The sequence below is a fragment of the Typopeltis vanoorti genome, chromosome 12, assembly GCF_054136105.1.
Source record: "Typopeltis vanoorti isolate ZY-2024b chromosome 12, IOZ_Tvanoo_1.0, whole genome shotgun sequence".
Taxonomy (NCBI): Eukaryota; Metazoa; Arthropoda; class Arachnida; order Uropygi; family Thelyphonidae; genus Typopeltis; species Typopeltis vanoorti.
Window position 1 is genome coordinate 135,736,921 of NC_143560.1, and position 18,702 is coordinate 135,755,622.

Here is an 18,702-nt window from a genome sequence, read left to right on the forward strand (position 1 = left end):
TAGTAAGTGTAACATTATGCACTTTGATGTGATCAGAGTTCCAGTGGCATATTATATTAGTGGGGTTATGCTACAAGAAACTGAAGAGGCAAGGGATATTGGCGTATTGGTGAATAGCAATTTAAAGTTCAAAGGTCACATAGCAAAAGCTGCAAGTATACTTGGTCGTCAAATTACGACCGACTTCCGTTCTGGCTAACAGGTCGTAAGCCGATCTGGTCATATGTCGGCCATATATTTATTAACAGTATTCTTTGACCTTACTAATCTTTTTATCATCTTTATAATTTATTTTTATAATCTTTTAAATTTATAATTATGTATATTGTACATAATGTGAAAAATAATACTAAGTAATAATAATAATTAATAATAATAATAATAATAAGTAATAAATAATACTAAATAATAATAAGGTCAGCAATAAAAAGACAAAGACAATGAAAATAGGCAGAATCATAGAAAATGTCAACTGCGTTGTGAACGGAGAACCTGTGGAACAAGTAAAACATTTCAGCTACTTAGGTACGATTTTTAGTGAAGATGGTAAGTTAGATATGTAAATCCACAACACAATCAACAAAGCTGGTATGATAGGAAGTCGATTGAATAAATTCATATGGAATAAGAAATTAGTCGGAACACTAAATTAGCTGTATACAAGACAGTGTTAAAACCAGTTTTAACTTATGGATCTGAGAGCTGGGTCAGAAGCAAAACACTTGACCAAAGACTAGATTAGAGGCATGAACAGATGGCATCAATGGCAATATCATATTAAAAATGAGGATATTAAGAAAGAACTTGACATTGTTAGCATCCAGGAATGCATTAGTAGAGCTAATCTCAGGTGGTATGGTCACTTAAATAGAATAGGCAAGGAATGATTAGCAAAACAAGTGTTCTCTGCCAGGTTGGCAGGGAACTTGGTCTTCCTCTGGGAAAACGACCCAGAGGACGACCAAGATATAGGTGGATTGATACTGTACAAAGTGTCTTAGACGATAGAAATATAATATCTGATAATGTTGGAGTCTTGACAAGTAACAGACTGATTTGGAGGAAAATTGTAGACAGGAAGTTAGTAATGATGTAAATTTTTCATGTAGTACTATCATATCCTGTTCACCCCTTGAGGGTACATGGCAGGAATTTGATGATAAGATATGGGAGATGGGTTGCGCATGCATGATGGTATAGAGTGACTCATCAGCTAGCTGTTTGACCATTTTACTTTCCTTCCATTATCATTTGTTGTCTTCTACAGGTAAGTTATGAGTGCTGTGATGTATATAAAAAAATCCCACCAGTAGCAAAAGTTCATGGTTTGATCTGCTTTTGTTGGCAGAAAACAGTAGTGCTGCAGAAATTCACCAATTATGTAAGGTTTACAAGTCTAATGAGTGACAGTAGGGTTAGTAGTAGTGTCATTTATTTAAAGAAGGGCACACCATTTATGATAAGGAATGCAGTGGCCAGCCAAGTGTGGTAACAGATGATTTAGTTGAAACAGTGAGCTCAATGTCTTGAGAATCACCATTTCACAATTACAAAACTATATTTTGAATTCCTGGAAACTTTATACTGACATTCATGAAATTGAGAGACAAAAAAGCTGGTGTATAAGAAATTATGTTCCAGATGGGTCCCAAAAATGCTGACTGATTAGCATAAACAGAAATGGATGGAATCTGCTCAAAATTTTTTGTAGCATTATGAAATTGAAGGAAATGAACTTCTTTCTTGTATCATGGTGAAACATGGTTTTCATATGCAAACGTCGAGCCAAAACGACTATCATTGCAGTGTCACCATGCATCATGTCCGAAAGCCAAAAATTGAAAACAGGCACCATCAGTCAAAAAAATGATGACCGGTGTCTTCTGAGACCTGAAAAAGGATCTTGCACAGTAAGTTGTGAATGGAACCACAATTAATTTTTGTGTTCACTGTTTCCACCAAATCACCTGTCACAACTTGTCCAGGCACCACACTCTTGATTGTGAACCTTGTTGTGCCCTTATTTAAACAAATGATACCATTCCCTTAACCCTACTGTCACTCATTGTGTTAGGCCTGTAAACCTATAAAACCTTACACAGTTGTCGTTTTCTGCCAACAAAAACTATATCACACTACGAACCTTGCAACTGGTGGGAATCTTTTTAACACAACACTCATTATAAATTATTTGTAGGAGATAAACAATAATGGAAAGAAAGTAAAATGGTCAACACTAGCCAATGAGTTACTCTATTACCATGCATGTGTAAAACCTCTCCCATATCATATTTGGCAGTAAATTCTGAATGGACCTTACTTTCTGGATGCACCTAGTACTTAGTTCTTAAGCTCCTTTATTATCTAATTCAGTGCTGAGCAAACTAAGTCACATGGAAACTAAATGTTTGATTTCACTTGAAGGATAGGAGGATATGTGCTTCCTCCTATAAGATGGTACATTTTAGAAACAAGTGCTCAGCAAAAAAATATATATATATATATCAATACAAGACTATAAAATTATTTAACACCCAAAAAATTAGCATTTCGATGTCTTTCATTTTCACCACTTCCACTTAGCGTTTCCACTTTTTTGAACCAGCTACACACTTATGTTAGGTACACACACTTAGCATCCCATAAGGTTGGCTTCTTGTTCTACAATCTAGATGATTCTTTCCTTGAACAACTAAACACTCATGCACTTAATGGAGCTCCCATGTTTGAGGTGGTGTCACAGAAACTTAAAAATCCTAAATGCTACTCGAGAGACTCGCACTTCTATTAAGTCATCCAAGCTTTATATAAAAATGTTAGTTTGACTTGTTTTCAATGTAGTGAAACTTGTCCTACAACGAGTCATTGTCAGTCCTTCTTCAAACACACTGCACTGCCTACCTATCCATCATCTACATTTAACTTTGTTGCTATCTTTCTTGTGAAACATTGTTATTTAAAAAGCAAAGTACTTTTTATTTAATTATTGCATAGTGAGTAACCAATTATTAAAGCAGTGTACTAACTTAATTTTTCACCAGTGCTTTTTGTTTTAATCCAAGGAAGTTAATAGCATAAAGTTAGAGATTGAAGAGTTGCAGAAAGGACAACTTTCATCTGAAGATCAGCTGAATGCTGTTGAAAAGGTTATTACAGATTTTGAAACTAAAATTTCTTCCCTTAATGGCCAGTTGAAAGTTGCAAAGGTATGTTTAAGTTGTTGTATGTGTGTCCAAGTACCAAAAAATTTTAAACTAAATCATTATGTATGCATAAATATTTCAGTTATGTTTTTACATGAATTGGTAGATAGAGATTTAGTCAAGCTCCAATATGCATATAAGGTTTGATACTACTTCCTTCATAATGTGGCTCATATAGATAATGAATAACAGGTAGATAGAGTGCACCCTTGTCTCATATTTGATTTTACACCTTAAATATAGATTGTGGGAAAATATAGACTCTGTACACCAGAGTGTACAGAGGATTTGAAATTGGAAGTGATTACCATTTAGCCAAATGGAAGTGATTGCATTTTTCAGATCTGTATTACTATTTCTTAATTATTTGTCTTACAGCAAAAATCTGTTCCTGACGACATCTATCAGTAATCTAGGTTATTCTTCTCCAGGTTTCTCTTCTGCAATTTTCTTAGTCTCTTCTCAAGTATGCTTGCATGATCCTACCTAGGACACTTAGTAGGGAAAGTCTTCTGTGATTTTCAAATCAGTTTTTGCTATCTTTTTTATGGATGAGCACTGTGCAATCCATTCCAGTCATTTACTTGTCTTCCCATGACTTGTGTTTAGCTACTTTTACTCATTGCTTTGCTGTCATACATTTTTCTCTGTATTCTCTCAGACACATGCAAATTTACTATGCTAGGATATTTTCATAGCTTTCTTCTTTTTCTTGACTGCCTCTATCTTCCTAAATCTATCATGGAATTCTGATTGTACAAAAAGCTGGATAGTTGACATGATTTTCTCTTTTCATTTTGCATATTAGGTTCATTGGCCTTCTTAGCCAAGTAACATGGCTCCTTTGAAACCTAATTAATTCTCTGATGTGGTTTCTTAATCCTCTTAATATAATCTAATGGAATAATTATAACACAAAGAGAAATAATTAACGGTAGTTTTTAATTGTTTCAGTATTTCATTTCTCGGTCACAGACATATTCAGGAATGCAGTGTTAAAACTATAATGACACACACAAGAAACAATAAGAAATCCCCCTCACACACACACACACACACTAGATATACAAATTGCTAAAAAAATCATAAACCCAATTACTCTCTCTGCCCCATAATAGATTGACTACTGACTCCCTTCCTTTAAATTAGCCAAACAGTTGACTAAATGTTTAATTCCACTTACTGGTCGCACATCTTATGTAACAAATTCTACACATTTCATTTCTTTATTTATAAAAATTTACGTTTCTGACACACCAGATTTGCTGAAAAATGTCTCCCCAAGATCATTGATTTCTTTAAGTTTTGCTATCCATACTGATTACTTCTCTTGGAAAGGCACTATATATAAACAGATGTAATCACTTCTGTGTGTCCCCCCCCCCCTTCCCACACATCCATTTTTGTATGTATCATTTTGAAAAACATGCTCTTGATACTGCCACTCTCAAACATTCTGTTTGGTTAAGAAACATTGATGTGTTCTCTGTGGCTCAGACACATTGCTGTTTTCTCCCCTCCATTTCATCAGTCAGCACCACAGAATCCAGTTCACTAGTGAAAAAGAAAATAACAGCGTGCATTTTTTAGTTACTCTAATCATGCATCTACCCAATTGCATTCTTTCTTTTGCTGTTTACAAAAAATCCACCCACACAGGAATATAAACTTTCCCATCATCTTCCCACTTCTCAACAAGATCGTGTCATCAAAACTCTTATCAACAGAGCCTTCAACCTCTATTACACCCAAGCTTTCCTGTCCAATGGTTACAATGCCAAAAATATGTACAAATTATCTGTCCCTTCAATCTCCTCCATCTCTCTCTCTCTCAGCAGAAAGACTACACTAATGATGTTACTCTTTTCTATCCAGGACACTTCAGAAAAAGTCAGAAGTTTAAAGAAATATAATCTTTGCATCATAATCTCTGAATCACTGTTTTCAAACCTCATTTAAAGCTGGCTTCCTTGCTCTTGTCTCCTAAGGATCCATTTCCTCCCCTCTCTGTCCCAGATGTTTACAAGGTTCTGTGTTCTTGCAACTTATCATATTATGTTCAGACTGGGAGGTTTGCTACCATCTGACTAGATGAACACAAAAAATACATTTGCTACCACAACTATGCTCAATCAGGTCTAGCTGACTTTGGATACCTTTCACAGAATCAGATGGAAGAAAAGTATCGTGCTCTATCATGCTAAATACAATCTTGAGTGAGTCATTTTGGAATCAGTAGCAGATTTAAAAAACAGCCTAATTCTTAAAAAATATAGTTGTGTTAAATCCCAAGATTTGATAAACTTTAATTCTTAGGCCTCCTGCCAAACAACAAAGACTATCCAACAACACCCATAGAAGATTCCCCTCATAAGACTTTATATGATTGTTTGATTTTGTGTAATCATTTCATTTCTTGCATTATTACAATTTTAACATGTATTCGTGAAGATATTTCTGACAGACGAGATATTGAAACAATTAAACCTACTATTTAATTATTTCTCTTTGTGCTGTATTTCATCATCATCATCATGCGTATCAAGGATTTAGGCCTGTTCCGGCCTTAGAAGTCATCGTTTAAGAGGACATCCTGGTTTTCATTTTCCTAATGGCTGTATTTACTTGTGCTGTATTTATTCCATTAAATTGTATTATGAGTGTAAACCAGCACTTATATTCTTAATCTTCTTTATCTGCATAGTGTATTATATTTGTCAACTGCGTGTTTTCTTTTAGCCTTTTTGCAGAATTACTGACAGAAAATACTTTGTCTCCTCTGTGAGAGACCAGCTAACTTATGTTATCTTTTTATCCTAGATTAAATTCAAATGTCTGTCTGTATGTTTTCCATGTTCCTACCTATTTGAACAGTTTGCCTTTTCTACACAAATGTCACTAATTTTTCATGCCAATTTGTGACAGCAGTTATTCAGTTTAGTTAGTCTTGAAGACTTGCAGATTTATTTAGCTGTATAACATCTCCACATCCACAGAGTGAACATAAGAGTGGAAATAATATGTATCCTTGTCTTACACCTGATTTTACGTTGTGAACTATCTTTGTGTAAGTCCTTCCAACTTCTTCAACTCTAATTCTGAACTTACAGCTTAATATAGACTATATTAAGACGCAATTTACAGACAAAAATACTAACTGTGGTGGCAGTAGATGGTGCTGATGTTGTTGATTGGTGTAGTAGTGGTGGAGATGGAGAGTTGTATAATAGGTGTCCTCTCACGATGAGTCTTCGAACTCCTTGGAGGTGTTACGAAGAATAATAATAATAATAATAATATACATTATTCTGCATAATGCCCCCATGTATTTTTTTTTTTCTGTGACTCCTATCCCACAAAAGGTTGTAAACCTATAGTACATTAGTGCTGTTGGTGGGACAAGGATGTTTTATTTTTACAATTATTTTGTATTTTTAATTCATTTTTACTTAGTCTGGAAATCCTGCTGAGAGACCAAACACGGACTTTTTTCAGGTCTCCAATATGCAGGTTAGTGGTCTCACACTGTAGAGCGTAATTCATGTACTACCTAAAGACAATTGCAAACAATCATTCTTATGGTGTGATTTGAACCTGCAGTTGGTTAGTTGGAAAGCAAATACACTAACTTCACTGATCAGGCTAGCATATTGCAGAATTATAGCATTTTGAACAACCTTCTTGTAGGCATTTTATCACACTCCTTTTCCAAATCTGCAAACCTTAAAACTTGTTACATTTTCCTCATTTCTCAACTCTTTTTCTTATAGTAGAAACCTGATTATAACAAACCCCCTATTTGGACCAAACCCAGATTATTTTTTCCCAGCTTTCTCTTTCACAATTTTTCTTAATTTCTTAAGTATTGTTGCTTTCACTTTAATCTCCCTTTATATATATATAAAATATCAGTGGCGTCGCATATTCATTTCAGTTGGGTGTACTGTGGTGGCTTAATGCAACTCGCACTACAAAATTCACGACAATTTGACCATATGATTACATTTTTATTGATGTATGAAAGAACTCGCAGACCTGCATTTGAAAGTGCGTGAGATTGCCGAATTTGTAAGCATCTCAACTGAACAGGTGTATAATATTCTGCACGAAAAATTGCACATGAAAAAACTGTGTGCACGATGGGTGCCACGATTGTTGACTCTCAATCAAAAATATATGCTAAAAGACATTTCAACGCTGGGTTTGCCAATTTAATCCTGAAAGAGCACTGAAAAAAGCGAAGACCTTTTGTCAGTTGGGAAGGTGATGGCTACTGTTTTTTGGCATTCCCAAGGAATTATCATGATAGACTATTTGGAAAAGGGTAAGACAATAACAGGAGTCTATTATGCGAAATTTTTAGAATGTTTAAAAGAAGAACTGAAGAAAAAATGGCCAAGATTGGCACATAAAAAAAGTACTCTCATCAAGACAGTGCACAACCCCATACATCAGCCATCGCAATGTCAAAATTGCACGAATTGAGGTTTGAATTGGTTCCACATCCACTGTATTCTCTGGACTTGGCCCTGTGTGACTTCTTCTTCTTGTTCCCAAACTTAAAAATTTGGCTCGGTGGTAAAAATTTTCTTAGAACGAGGATGTCATCAAGGCTGTAAATGACTATTTTGCACAATTTGACAAATCCTACTTTTTAGATGGGATGAAAAAATTGGAAACTTGCTGGATCAAATGTGTAGACCTCGATGGAGACTGTGTTAAGAAATAAAGGTGATTTTTTTTTTAAAAAAAAAAAAACATTTTTGCTAAACTTATTTTTGTTGCGAAACTTTTCAAACAGCCCTCGTAAAAGCAGAAGGAGAGCTTGATCTGAAACCATTAATTAGTTCAAAGAAACCTGCTATCTATGTTGGTGACTTCAATCCCCATCACACCATGTGGGGCTATTCCTCTAACAACTGGGATGGTAATAATCTAGCTAACTGGATGGACACATGTAATTTGTATTTGAATTATGATGCCAAGCAGGATGGCACTCTTTACTCAGCCAGATGGAACAGAACCTACATCCCAGATCTGTGCATAGTCACTAAAGACTCCGAAGACCACCATCTTCCATCAACAACCATCTTTAACTGATTCCCTAATAGTCAACATCGTCCTACATTAATAGAGATAGGAACATCAATCCCAGTCATCAGCGGAGCACCAATCGTTAGATGGAATCTCTGCAGGTCCAACTGGTCTGCATTTCAGAAACAAATCAAGCAAACCATTAGAGCAATTCCACCCACTCCTAATTGCTACCCTAGATTTATTAAACTACTCAAATCTGCAGCAAAAGCCTCTATCCCTAGAGGTTGCAGAAAACAATATATCCCATGTTGGAGTAAAGAAAGTGAGGAACTCCTAGCCATATATGGGGAAACAAGATCCGGCTATTGCTAAGGAGCTCATATCAACCCTGGATAAAAACAGAAAGGAAAGATGGATCTCAACCATCAATGAACTCGATTTCGTCACATCTAGTCGGAGAAGCTGGTCACTTCTGAGAAAACTAGGTGGATCAGAGCCAACGACATAAAAAAGCAACAGAGATAACTCCTGATCAAATGGCTAACCATTTATTGAAAACCTCCACGATTCATCCCAGCTCTACCAAGAAAATTGCTGTACAAGCTTCCATCAGACAAAACCTGAAGACAGAACCCGAGCTTCCTGAACTCATACATCCAATAACTCACGGAGAGTTACAAATAGCCTTAAAACTTACCAAGAATGGCAAAGCTGCAGGAGTGGATGGTATACTCAGAGTTCCTAAAACATCTTGGTCAACATGGCCAAACATGGCTGGCTGCCCTTTTCGCAGAAATCATCATGACTGGTAAATTACCAAAGCTGTGGCAAGAAGCCAAAATAATTGCCGTGCCAAAACCAGGGAAAGATCCAAATGAAGTGAAAAACCTATGACCTATCTCTTTGCTTTGCACCACCTTTGAGCTCTTTGAAAGAATTCTCCTTAAAAGGAATTTCACCACTCATTGAAAGAGCACTCCCGACTGAACAAGCTGGCTTCAGGCCAGGAAGAAGTTGCTGTGACCAGGTCCTGGCCCTCACAACTCAAATTGAAGCAGGCTTCCAGAAGAAACTTAAATCTGGAGCCACTTTCATTGACCTAACATCTGCTTATGACACTGTCTGGTTCAGGGGCCTCCTCCTAAAATTAGGAAATATTATAAAATGTAAAAAAAAACTGTACAACTTTTTGAATCTATTCTCTCCAACAGAAAGATCCGGGTCCATATTGGCAGATAAAAGAGCAGGCCCATATTCCTTCACAACGGTCTTCCTCGGGGTTCTGTGTTATCCCTGTACTTTTTAACATCAATGTGTATTATCTACCTCGTACCAGATCAAGCAAGTTTATGTACGCTGATGACCTAGCGATCTTGCATCAATCCACCTCCTTTACCAACTTAGAATCAACCTTGAATACAGACCTGAACACTCTGGAAGAGTGCTTCAAGCAGTGGTACTTGAAGCCAAATCCAATGAAAACAGTGTCCTCAGTATTTCACCTATACAATGCAGAGGTGAATCAACAACTCAACCTTTCTCTGTGGAAAAATGTTAGAACACAAGCCTTACCCAAAATACCTTGGAGTGAGCCTGGACAGAAGCCTGACCTATAAAAGGCACATCATCAACCTCTCCAATAAAATTAAAACCAGAAATAACATCATTTCAAGGCTTGCTGGAACAACCTGGGGTTGTGGTGCATAAGTCCTAAGGTCGTCTGCACTGGCCATCGCATTCTCTGCAGCAGAATATTGTGCCCCTGTCATGGGGCACAATATTGTGTACACACACTAACACACAAGTACACACGCTAACATTATCGATGCCCAGCTGAACTCTACCATGCGCACAATTAGTGGGTCAGTGAGAAGTATCCCTCTCTCCTGGCTGCCTGTTCTAACATTTCTCCACCACACATATGGAGAAGACAAGCCTCTTTTAAGGAATTTAATAAAGCAGTGAGCAACCTACCCCTACACCAGACTCTCATAAATCCACCTAGTCTTTGCCTCAAATCTAGAAAGCCTCTCTGGTCCATGGACGAACTCTCTTCAGCTGTGCTGCCATCTATATCTGACATATGGAGAGAATACTGGTCCAACAATCTCCCAACAAACGGCTTCCTGGTAGAAGATCCCTGTGCTCCGCAGCTTGGTTTTGGATGACCAAATCCTAGGAAGATTTGGTCATCCATAAACATGATCAGAACTAGTCAGGGCAGATGTGGATATCTTCTACATAAATGGGGGACTGTCAGATCACCATTATTGTGATTGTTCTCCCGTGGCTCAGTCGATTACTCATATTGTGTATGACTGACTGCCCAAGGTGCCGATTTTACAGTTATGGCCTACAGGACATCCACAAGGTAACAGATGAGGCCTTCAATTGGCTTTCCAGCCTGGACCTTGACCTGTAGTTGGTATGGTTGTGGCGGTGGTTATGGAGGAAACAGTAGATCACGGTCCCATCTCACCACGAAGACATTATTCTAGTAGTTGCTCTCATAGTCCTCGTCATAGTATCAGCAGAAATCCTGATGTTAGAAGATGATGATACAGTGTGAAATGGGCCTCCTCTAATGGATCAAGTTTTCTCACATAAGACACAACTGCTCTCTACTTAAACCTCGGATACAGCCACGTTTATGTTGTGAAGTGTTGTGAGAACATGCAGTCTTGTCGTACTTGGTGCAGCAGGACGATAATTGTCCCTGGCTTAATTATGACAAGTTACTTTTGCTTTATATTTATAAAAAAAAAAAAAAAAAAGAAAAGAAAAGAAAGACTTAGTAAGCAGGTTGTGCCTTTTATGTAATGAACTTTTATATGTTAAGATTTTCATCATTTGTTTCTGGAAATTGTGATTGTATTTTTCACTTACCAGTTTCATGTAGCCATAAGAATAAATAAATAAACCAAAATAGAATTCTATAACACTTTGGTCTTTTTTCCTTGAACTCTATTTCCTATAAAATAAATTCTTTACATTACCCAATTTTTAACCTCAGTGATCAATTTTGGCTATGGAGGAAGAGATGAAGATGTCACAGTATCAGTTGTTTGACCTCCCCCCCCCCCCCCACACACACATTTCTGTACAGTACAGGATTGTATTTCTGACTTGTCTTGTCATCATCTTTCTTAGTATGACAGCAATACGTGGATGCCATTCACTTTCTCCATTTCATGGAACATGGTTTCACCAGTGGGAATACATTTCGTTCCTATTAGTGTAGATTAAATCAAAACTTGCACTTATTATTATTATTATTATATTATTATGTGACACCTCCAGGGAGTCCAAAGATTCATCGAGGGAGTGTGTGCCAACAGCATCAAGCGATTGATCCCCTTCCCATATCAACATTAATCTTTAAGCAACATTTCTCTACATGCTGGTGGTGGGTTGCTCCTTGTCATCACTGTTTTCCAATTAATCAATTAGAAGAACGACTCTCCTTTTGTCCTTCCATTTGGTTTTGTTTTGTTGATGTGCCTGCTCTTTCTTGTGACTTTGCCTTTCACTTGTAAAGAAGGGAAGCTGATGGCTTGCTCAGTTTTTCTGTTTATATGAAAAAGGCCCATCTTCACTGGCAGACATATTTTCAAGGATTCAATACATCGCCCTTCACAAAATTATAGAATTATCAAGACATCAGAATTGACCATAGGGCACGTATAATCTGCTCTTCTGAAGGATAATCTCAGACAAGAATTACTTTTATTATTATTATTTGTCACCTCCAGGAAGTCCAAAGACTTATCGAGGGAGGGCACCTACTCTACAGCTCGGTTTCCACCACTCAAAATCCACCAACTGACCACAACTACACCAATGATCTACAGACAATCACAAACATCTGTGTCCACAGCAGGATTCGAACCCGCAGCCTTTTGGCTGGAGAGCAGATATGCTAACCACTCGGCCAGCCTGGCTGGCCGAGTGGTTAGCATATTCTCTTTAATGCAAAAATCGCAAAAAAATTAAAGATTACTATTCTTATTGGCTACTTTCCATCCATTACAACACAACTTGGGCAATTATTCTCTTACTAAATAGTTCATCACATATCAAGAAAATTTCTATTCCTTATATAACAGGCATTTCTATATACATCACAAAAGTTAAAAAAACTTTGATTTCCAAATAGCTTCCAAGCCTGCCTTCCATGAAAGATATACTTCCTATTTTGGGTAAACGGGTTGTACTGTAGGCATCTGGTTATCAGAGCATATGGATTACATTTGTTTTTTCCAAGATGAGAAATCTGATTTGCATAATGTGCTCCATATTCTGCACAGCCAAAGGATCTTATGGGATAACATAAAATTTAAATAAAAATAAAAAATTGAAATAAAATTTAAAAGAAAAAAAAATGTGTATAGGGGATGAGAGAGACTTTTCAAAGAAGGTTATAAAGCTCTTCTAATCAAACCTAATCTAAACTGCAATGACAGACTGAAATTTTTTTTTTCTTAAAGTTCTGGAAAATAGTCACTTGAATATTAGAAATCTAATACCAATTTGAAATGTTTTTGTGCAGTTATGACACCACCTTGTGTGTGTTTATATATATATATATACAGTTTTTATGTAAATGTTATAATTTTTTTTCTTTTAAATTTTAGTTTGAATTGACTAAATTATTCTTGTTTTAAAGCTCTTTACATTCATATGTCTGTAGCAAGTTATACTCTTCTTTACCCATTGGCTAAGTTTGTTAATGACTGCTGACGGTTTCCCACAGATTCCCGATTTGTGTGACTGGCCATGGAGTGGTTGAAAGATTGCACTCTGATGTCCGTCATTCCATTTTTCGCTTCATCTAACTATCCATTCTTTTTGTATTCACTCTGATGTAATGAGGTACTCACCATAAAATACCGTATTTACTCTAATATAACTCGCACATTTTTTCCCAAATTTTAAGCTAAAATCGTGATGCGAGATATACGCATGGATTTTTGGAAACAAAACTGAAAATGGGTATGACTAAGAATCTCTTATTCATTATCACTACTTCCAGCCTCAAAAGTGTTTCCTTGTATGCATCATCAAAGTCATCTACCCAAATGACATCATCTTCTTTCCCATTATTTCAAGCAAAACTTATCAGTAATTTACAAGACTTTTACGTATCTTTATGAATGACTAATGAGAAGTGAAAGCAGATCACAAAACAGACAGCAGTGGTAGGCCAGTAGAGATAGAGCAGCTATGAAGACATGCATATGATTCGTGCATGTCAGGCAGACTCACACACATTATATGGCATGTTTCAATTTGCGGTAGAATTTTATTTGAAGTAAGCCTTTGTGATCTGTCTTAATGACATCGAAAATTTCACAATGCAATCAAACAAACACTTATTTCATGCAATTGAAAAATTGAACAATAGTTAGATACTGCATTTGTTTGAGTTTATACAGCATAGTTTCTGTGGGAGGGGATATGCGATTCATTAGTTAGTGCCTTTTTTATTCCAGTTGTCTCTAATTGCACTATTTGTTGAGAAATATATTACACAGACTGCTAATGTCTCTGTACCCTGTTCAGTCATACAATAAATCTACTTGTTTTTTTTGTGTCTGCAGTATATTGGCTGTTGGGGAGGGCGTGTTGTTTACCATGGGGAGTGAGTTACTATTGCCTTGACTTGAACATGTTTAAACTTTTTTTTCATAAAGTAAAATCAGGGGTGCAAGTTATATTCGATTAAATACAGTATAAGTGTTTTGTACTAAATGCTACATCTTTCATTAATTTAGATGTATAGTAAGTTCATCATAATAATCAAATATTAAGTAAATTGCAAGTCATTTGATCACTTGCCTGCCTCATCATTTCCTGAGATAGATGACTTCTCATCAGACTTCTATTTTAAAGGATGTTTCCTTCTCTAGTTTTGCATTATCTTCGAATAACTGACTACTTCCCTTTCCATCATGGTCTACATTATCATCTTATAAACTAAACAACATACAGTCACAGAATAGAACCATCTGTGTTATACCACTTCTTTAAATTTAAAAACAGTTGGTGTAACACAGGGAGGTTCTGTTCTTCCTTCCTTCTTTGAGACAGTGCTCCCCATACTCAGCTTGTTGATCTCTATCAGCCTACATATTCAAGCCCCCAGAATACTATCCATTCTCTTTCCCTTCAGTTTCTGTAGTGATTTAAGCGGTGGTCTATTAACTATCTGTTTTTATGTCAGTAAGGTCCCTATCTTTTGTTCACAGAATTTTCTGGATGATTATTCCAAGAAAAAAAATTTTTGTTCATTATTTCACTGTTTTATTTTTGACTGCATGTGATTGTGGATTTTGTTCACAGATAAAATTAGAACAAATAGAGGAAATAGCTTTGGGGTAACGAGATAGAATTGACTCAGGCATCGAAGACATCTCAATAAATGCACAGTGTGCCATTAAGTAATGAGATTGATGGCACACTGTACATTTTACAGGACAGCAATTTGAATAAATTAACAAACGTGTTTATGGTTTTGACCACTAGTCTGTTGTAATCACAGTCAAAACTTTCAAGTTAGGTGATGCAGCAGTTTTTGTGTGACAACTGTTAAAGTAAGAGTGTGTGAGTGGAGCATATCAGAAGTTGCATCATGGAGCAAAGAGCTGTGATAAAATGTTACTGTAAATTAGGAAAAAATGTTACTACAGAAGTATACCAAGACCCAAAAAAAAAGCATAGGTCTATGAGCTGTGCACAGATTTTCTGCTGGTTTTCAACGTTTAAAGAGGAGAGGGAGTACCTGGAGGATGAACCACACTGTGGACAGCCAGTTTCTTCATGGACAAATGAAAATGTGGTGAAAGCTAGGGAAATTGACAGGCAACTAACCATTAGACTACTCACTGTACTGCCTGGTGTTGGTAAGGAAATGGCCAGATTAATCTTAGAAAAAAGATTTGCTTGAGGTTGCTGCTGCATACGTTGACACATGAATAGAGCGAGAGCACTGAGTTGCATGTTGTCAAAATTTCATCCATGCAGTTGATCAAGTTCATGATGTGTTGCAAAGAATTGTCACCGATGATGAAAGTTGGTGTTTTCAGTTTGATCTGGAAATGAAACACCAGAGCATGGAATGTCCTCTCCCCTGCAGAGGAAATTGAGGTTGCAAAAGCAAAAATCACATGCCAAGACAATGTTGTTGTTTTTTTATTATTCTGCTGGAATTATCCACCGTGAATTTGTTCCTCAGAGTACTACAGTTAACGGTTAGTGTTATTTAGGAATAATGTAATGTCTGTATATCCTCATGCAACGTGTCAGGAAAAAACTGTTCCACAACATCAATTGATTTCTCTTTCATGAAAACATGCCCACACATCCTGTGAAGCAGTTTCTGACTTCAAAGTGTTGATCTGCTTGATCGAACATCCCTCCTATTTGCCAGATTTAGGTTCCCACAGACTTTATCCTCTTTCCAAAGATGAAGTGTTCTTTGAAAGGGGAGCAATTCAGCAACATTGAGGACATCCAATGCGGTGTGACCCAGATACTGAAGGAGGTTCCCATTCACAATTTCCACTGTGCCTTTGAACACCTATATGATAAACATGTGGAGTTGGAGGGAGATTATTTTGAATCTGTGTAATTATTATTATTATCAAAATTTGACCTCCATGGAGTCAGAGACTCATTGTGGTAGGTACTCACTATTGCATACAATGCTCATCCAACCACATCTTAAACTGATTCAATGTGTCCACATCCATAACACACTCAGGCAATACATTCCACTCACCAACCACCCTCCATGCAAAGAACCTACTTCTCACTCCTTTGCTCAAACCCTCCTTATACAGTTTCTAGCAATGGCCTCTTGTTCTACTCCCCTCTCCCAGTCTATGAAAAATCTCTTCCATGTCTACCTGATAACCACCCCTGACCAGCTTATTTGTCTCAATCATATTCCCCTCCCTCTTCTCCTATTCACGAGGATCTGCAACTTTCATTCTCTCAATTTGTCCTCGTACCTCACTTTCCAAAGACCACTGACTACCTTTGTGAATCTTCTCTGTACCCTTTCCAACATATCTTCATCACCATGAAAACCTGGCATCCAAATCTTGCACAGTAATCCATATGAGGCCTGATCAAGGCCTTATACAACGGAATCATAACCTCTCTATTTCTACATGTCAGGGTTCTCCGCATCATTGATTATTCAATGTGATGTGATGTCTTCACAAATTGTGCAATGTGGCTCCCTGAATTTCAAGTCCTTGTCCACCATCACTCCTAGATCTCTTATTTCCTCTACTTCTGTTAAAATTTCCCCACCAAGTGTATACTTTGCATCTCATCGTTGCTTACCAAATCTCAAAACCTTACACTTGGCAACATTGAACAGATAGTTCCACTTACCTGCCCATTCATGCAATGTATTCAAGTCCTCGTGTAAGGCATTAGCATCAACCTGACTGTGCATTGCTCTCTCCCCAGTTTTGCACATCTGCAAATAGCTGGATATTGCTAGTTAAACCCAACCCAATATCATTTACATACAAATTGAACAATGGCCCCAAAACTGGCCCATGTGGCACACCACTGGTGACTTTTCTCTTTCGAGATACTGCACCCTCATATACAACTTTCTGATACCTATCTGACAGCAAGTCACTGATCCAACACAGAAGTCTGTTATCCAATCCCGTCTGTTTCAATTTATTTAAGAGTTTGTCGTGTGGCAGTCTATCAAAAGCCTTTGCAAAATCCAAGTACACCGCTGTATATGCATCTCCTCTGTCCAAGGTAACTTACATAAGTAAGTTAGTGAAACATGATCTCCCCTTAACAAACCCATGCTGATAACCACAGAGAATACTGCTGTTATCAACCCATTTCTGTATTGTACTTCTCACCAATCTCTCCAGGACCTTCACCACAACTCCAGATATACACACCAGCCTATAATTTGAAGCTACAGCCTTATCACCGCCTTTATGCAGTGGAATAATTTTACCCTCCTTCCACTCCCTTGGAACCTATGCTGTTGTAAAACTTTTATTAAACAGGCATGCCAATGCTACTGCCAGTTCCCTGGAACATTCCCTTAAGATGTGTGGTGATATGTCATCAAATCCTATCGCATCGTTAACATCAAGGTTATTTATTTTCTCAAATACCTCCTGCTCACTCGCAATTAAGCTATCCTCTCCTATGTCCTATACACTTAAGTTTCTCATGATTCCACCCTGATCAGGATGAAACACACTTATAAATTGATCACTGAATACCTCAACATTGTCTTCTGCAGCAGTCACCATTTTCTACCACTTTAATCCCTTAACTTAGCTTTCCATGATCGTTCTTCCTTCTACTTGCCACATATCTAAAAAAAAAAAAAAAACTCTATAGAGTTTTTCTTTGCCTGATTTGCCAGTTTCTGCTCATACTCTACTTTTGTTTTCCTTACTAAGTGAGTCACTCTCCTGGCTTGTTCTTTATATCCTTCATGTGACTGATTACCATTATTCATCTTGTACTTCCACCAAAGTAATTTCTTTTTCCAGATTTCATGCTTAAACTCCAAATTCATCCATTTTACACCTACCTTATTCAGCCTTTTGGCCTTTGGGATACATTCATACATTAATGCTGTTATATATTTCTTTGTAAGTTCCTATGCAACATATATTTCCTTACCGCTCAACTCCTCATTCCATGTTATAGCTTGAAGTTGTCTCCTAAGCTTGTCATAATCACCAGCCTTATAATTCCACATATATCCTTTCCTCGCAAAAGCCTGCATATGACTAGCCACAACACAGGTGATTACTTCATGATCACTTTCACCAACTGGAGGAAAATTTGAAACTCCTCTAACAATTACATCCTCTGATGAAATGAAGAATCTAGAACTCTTGATCCTTGCTGCCTGAGATAGTTATCTCTCAAGAACTCGAGAAATTCACTTTTCTTATTCCCAGATGCTATCTCTTTATTCCAATCTATACCACTATAATTGAAATCACCCATAATAATTTCCCTTCCTTTGTTCACTAATCCAAGTTGTTTATACATTTCTTCATCGCCACTACCACATCAAGACCTATAGCAACATCCAACTAAATATGTCTTCCTCTCAACCTCCACATTACACCACACTGCTTCATAACCATTGCCACTATTTTCCCCTTTCATGTCTACCTTATGTGGACTTAATTCCCCTGCTATCATCAGCAGCACTCCCTTCCTGCCCTTTCTATCCCCATGAAAAATATCTATTCCCATTACGATATCTTTATTCAACCATGTTTCACTTATTCCAGTGATTTGGAGGCAATTAAACTCAATCACTGAAACCATTTCATCCCCTTTATTTCTGATACTTCTGGCATTTGTAAACAAATGCAACACTTCATTTTTAGGTCTATAGCCGGTCCTATCCAAGCCATATGTTGGTTGTGATTTCCCCACTACA

The 18,702-nt window shown here is 37.1% G+C and overlaps 1 protein-coding gene across 3 annotated transcripts in view; it reads left to right on the top strand.

The window, feature by feature from the left end:
- The window catches only part of SMC2 (structural maintenance of chromosomes 2), a 555,382-nt gene that overhangs the window by 370,443 nt on the left and 166,237 nt on the right, over positions 1-18,702 (top strand). For all 3 annotated transcript variants that reach the window (XM_090401108.1, XM_090401106.1, XM_090401107.1), the window contains one exon: positions 3,063-3,206. In XM_090401108.1, the coding sequence (XP_090257234.1) occupies positions 3,063-3,206 (144 nt within the window). The remainder of the gene's footprint in view (positions 1-3,062; positions 3,207-18,702) is intronic.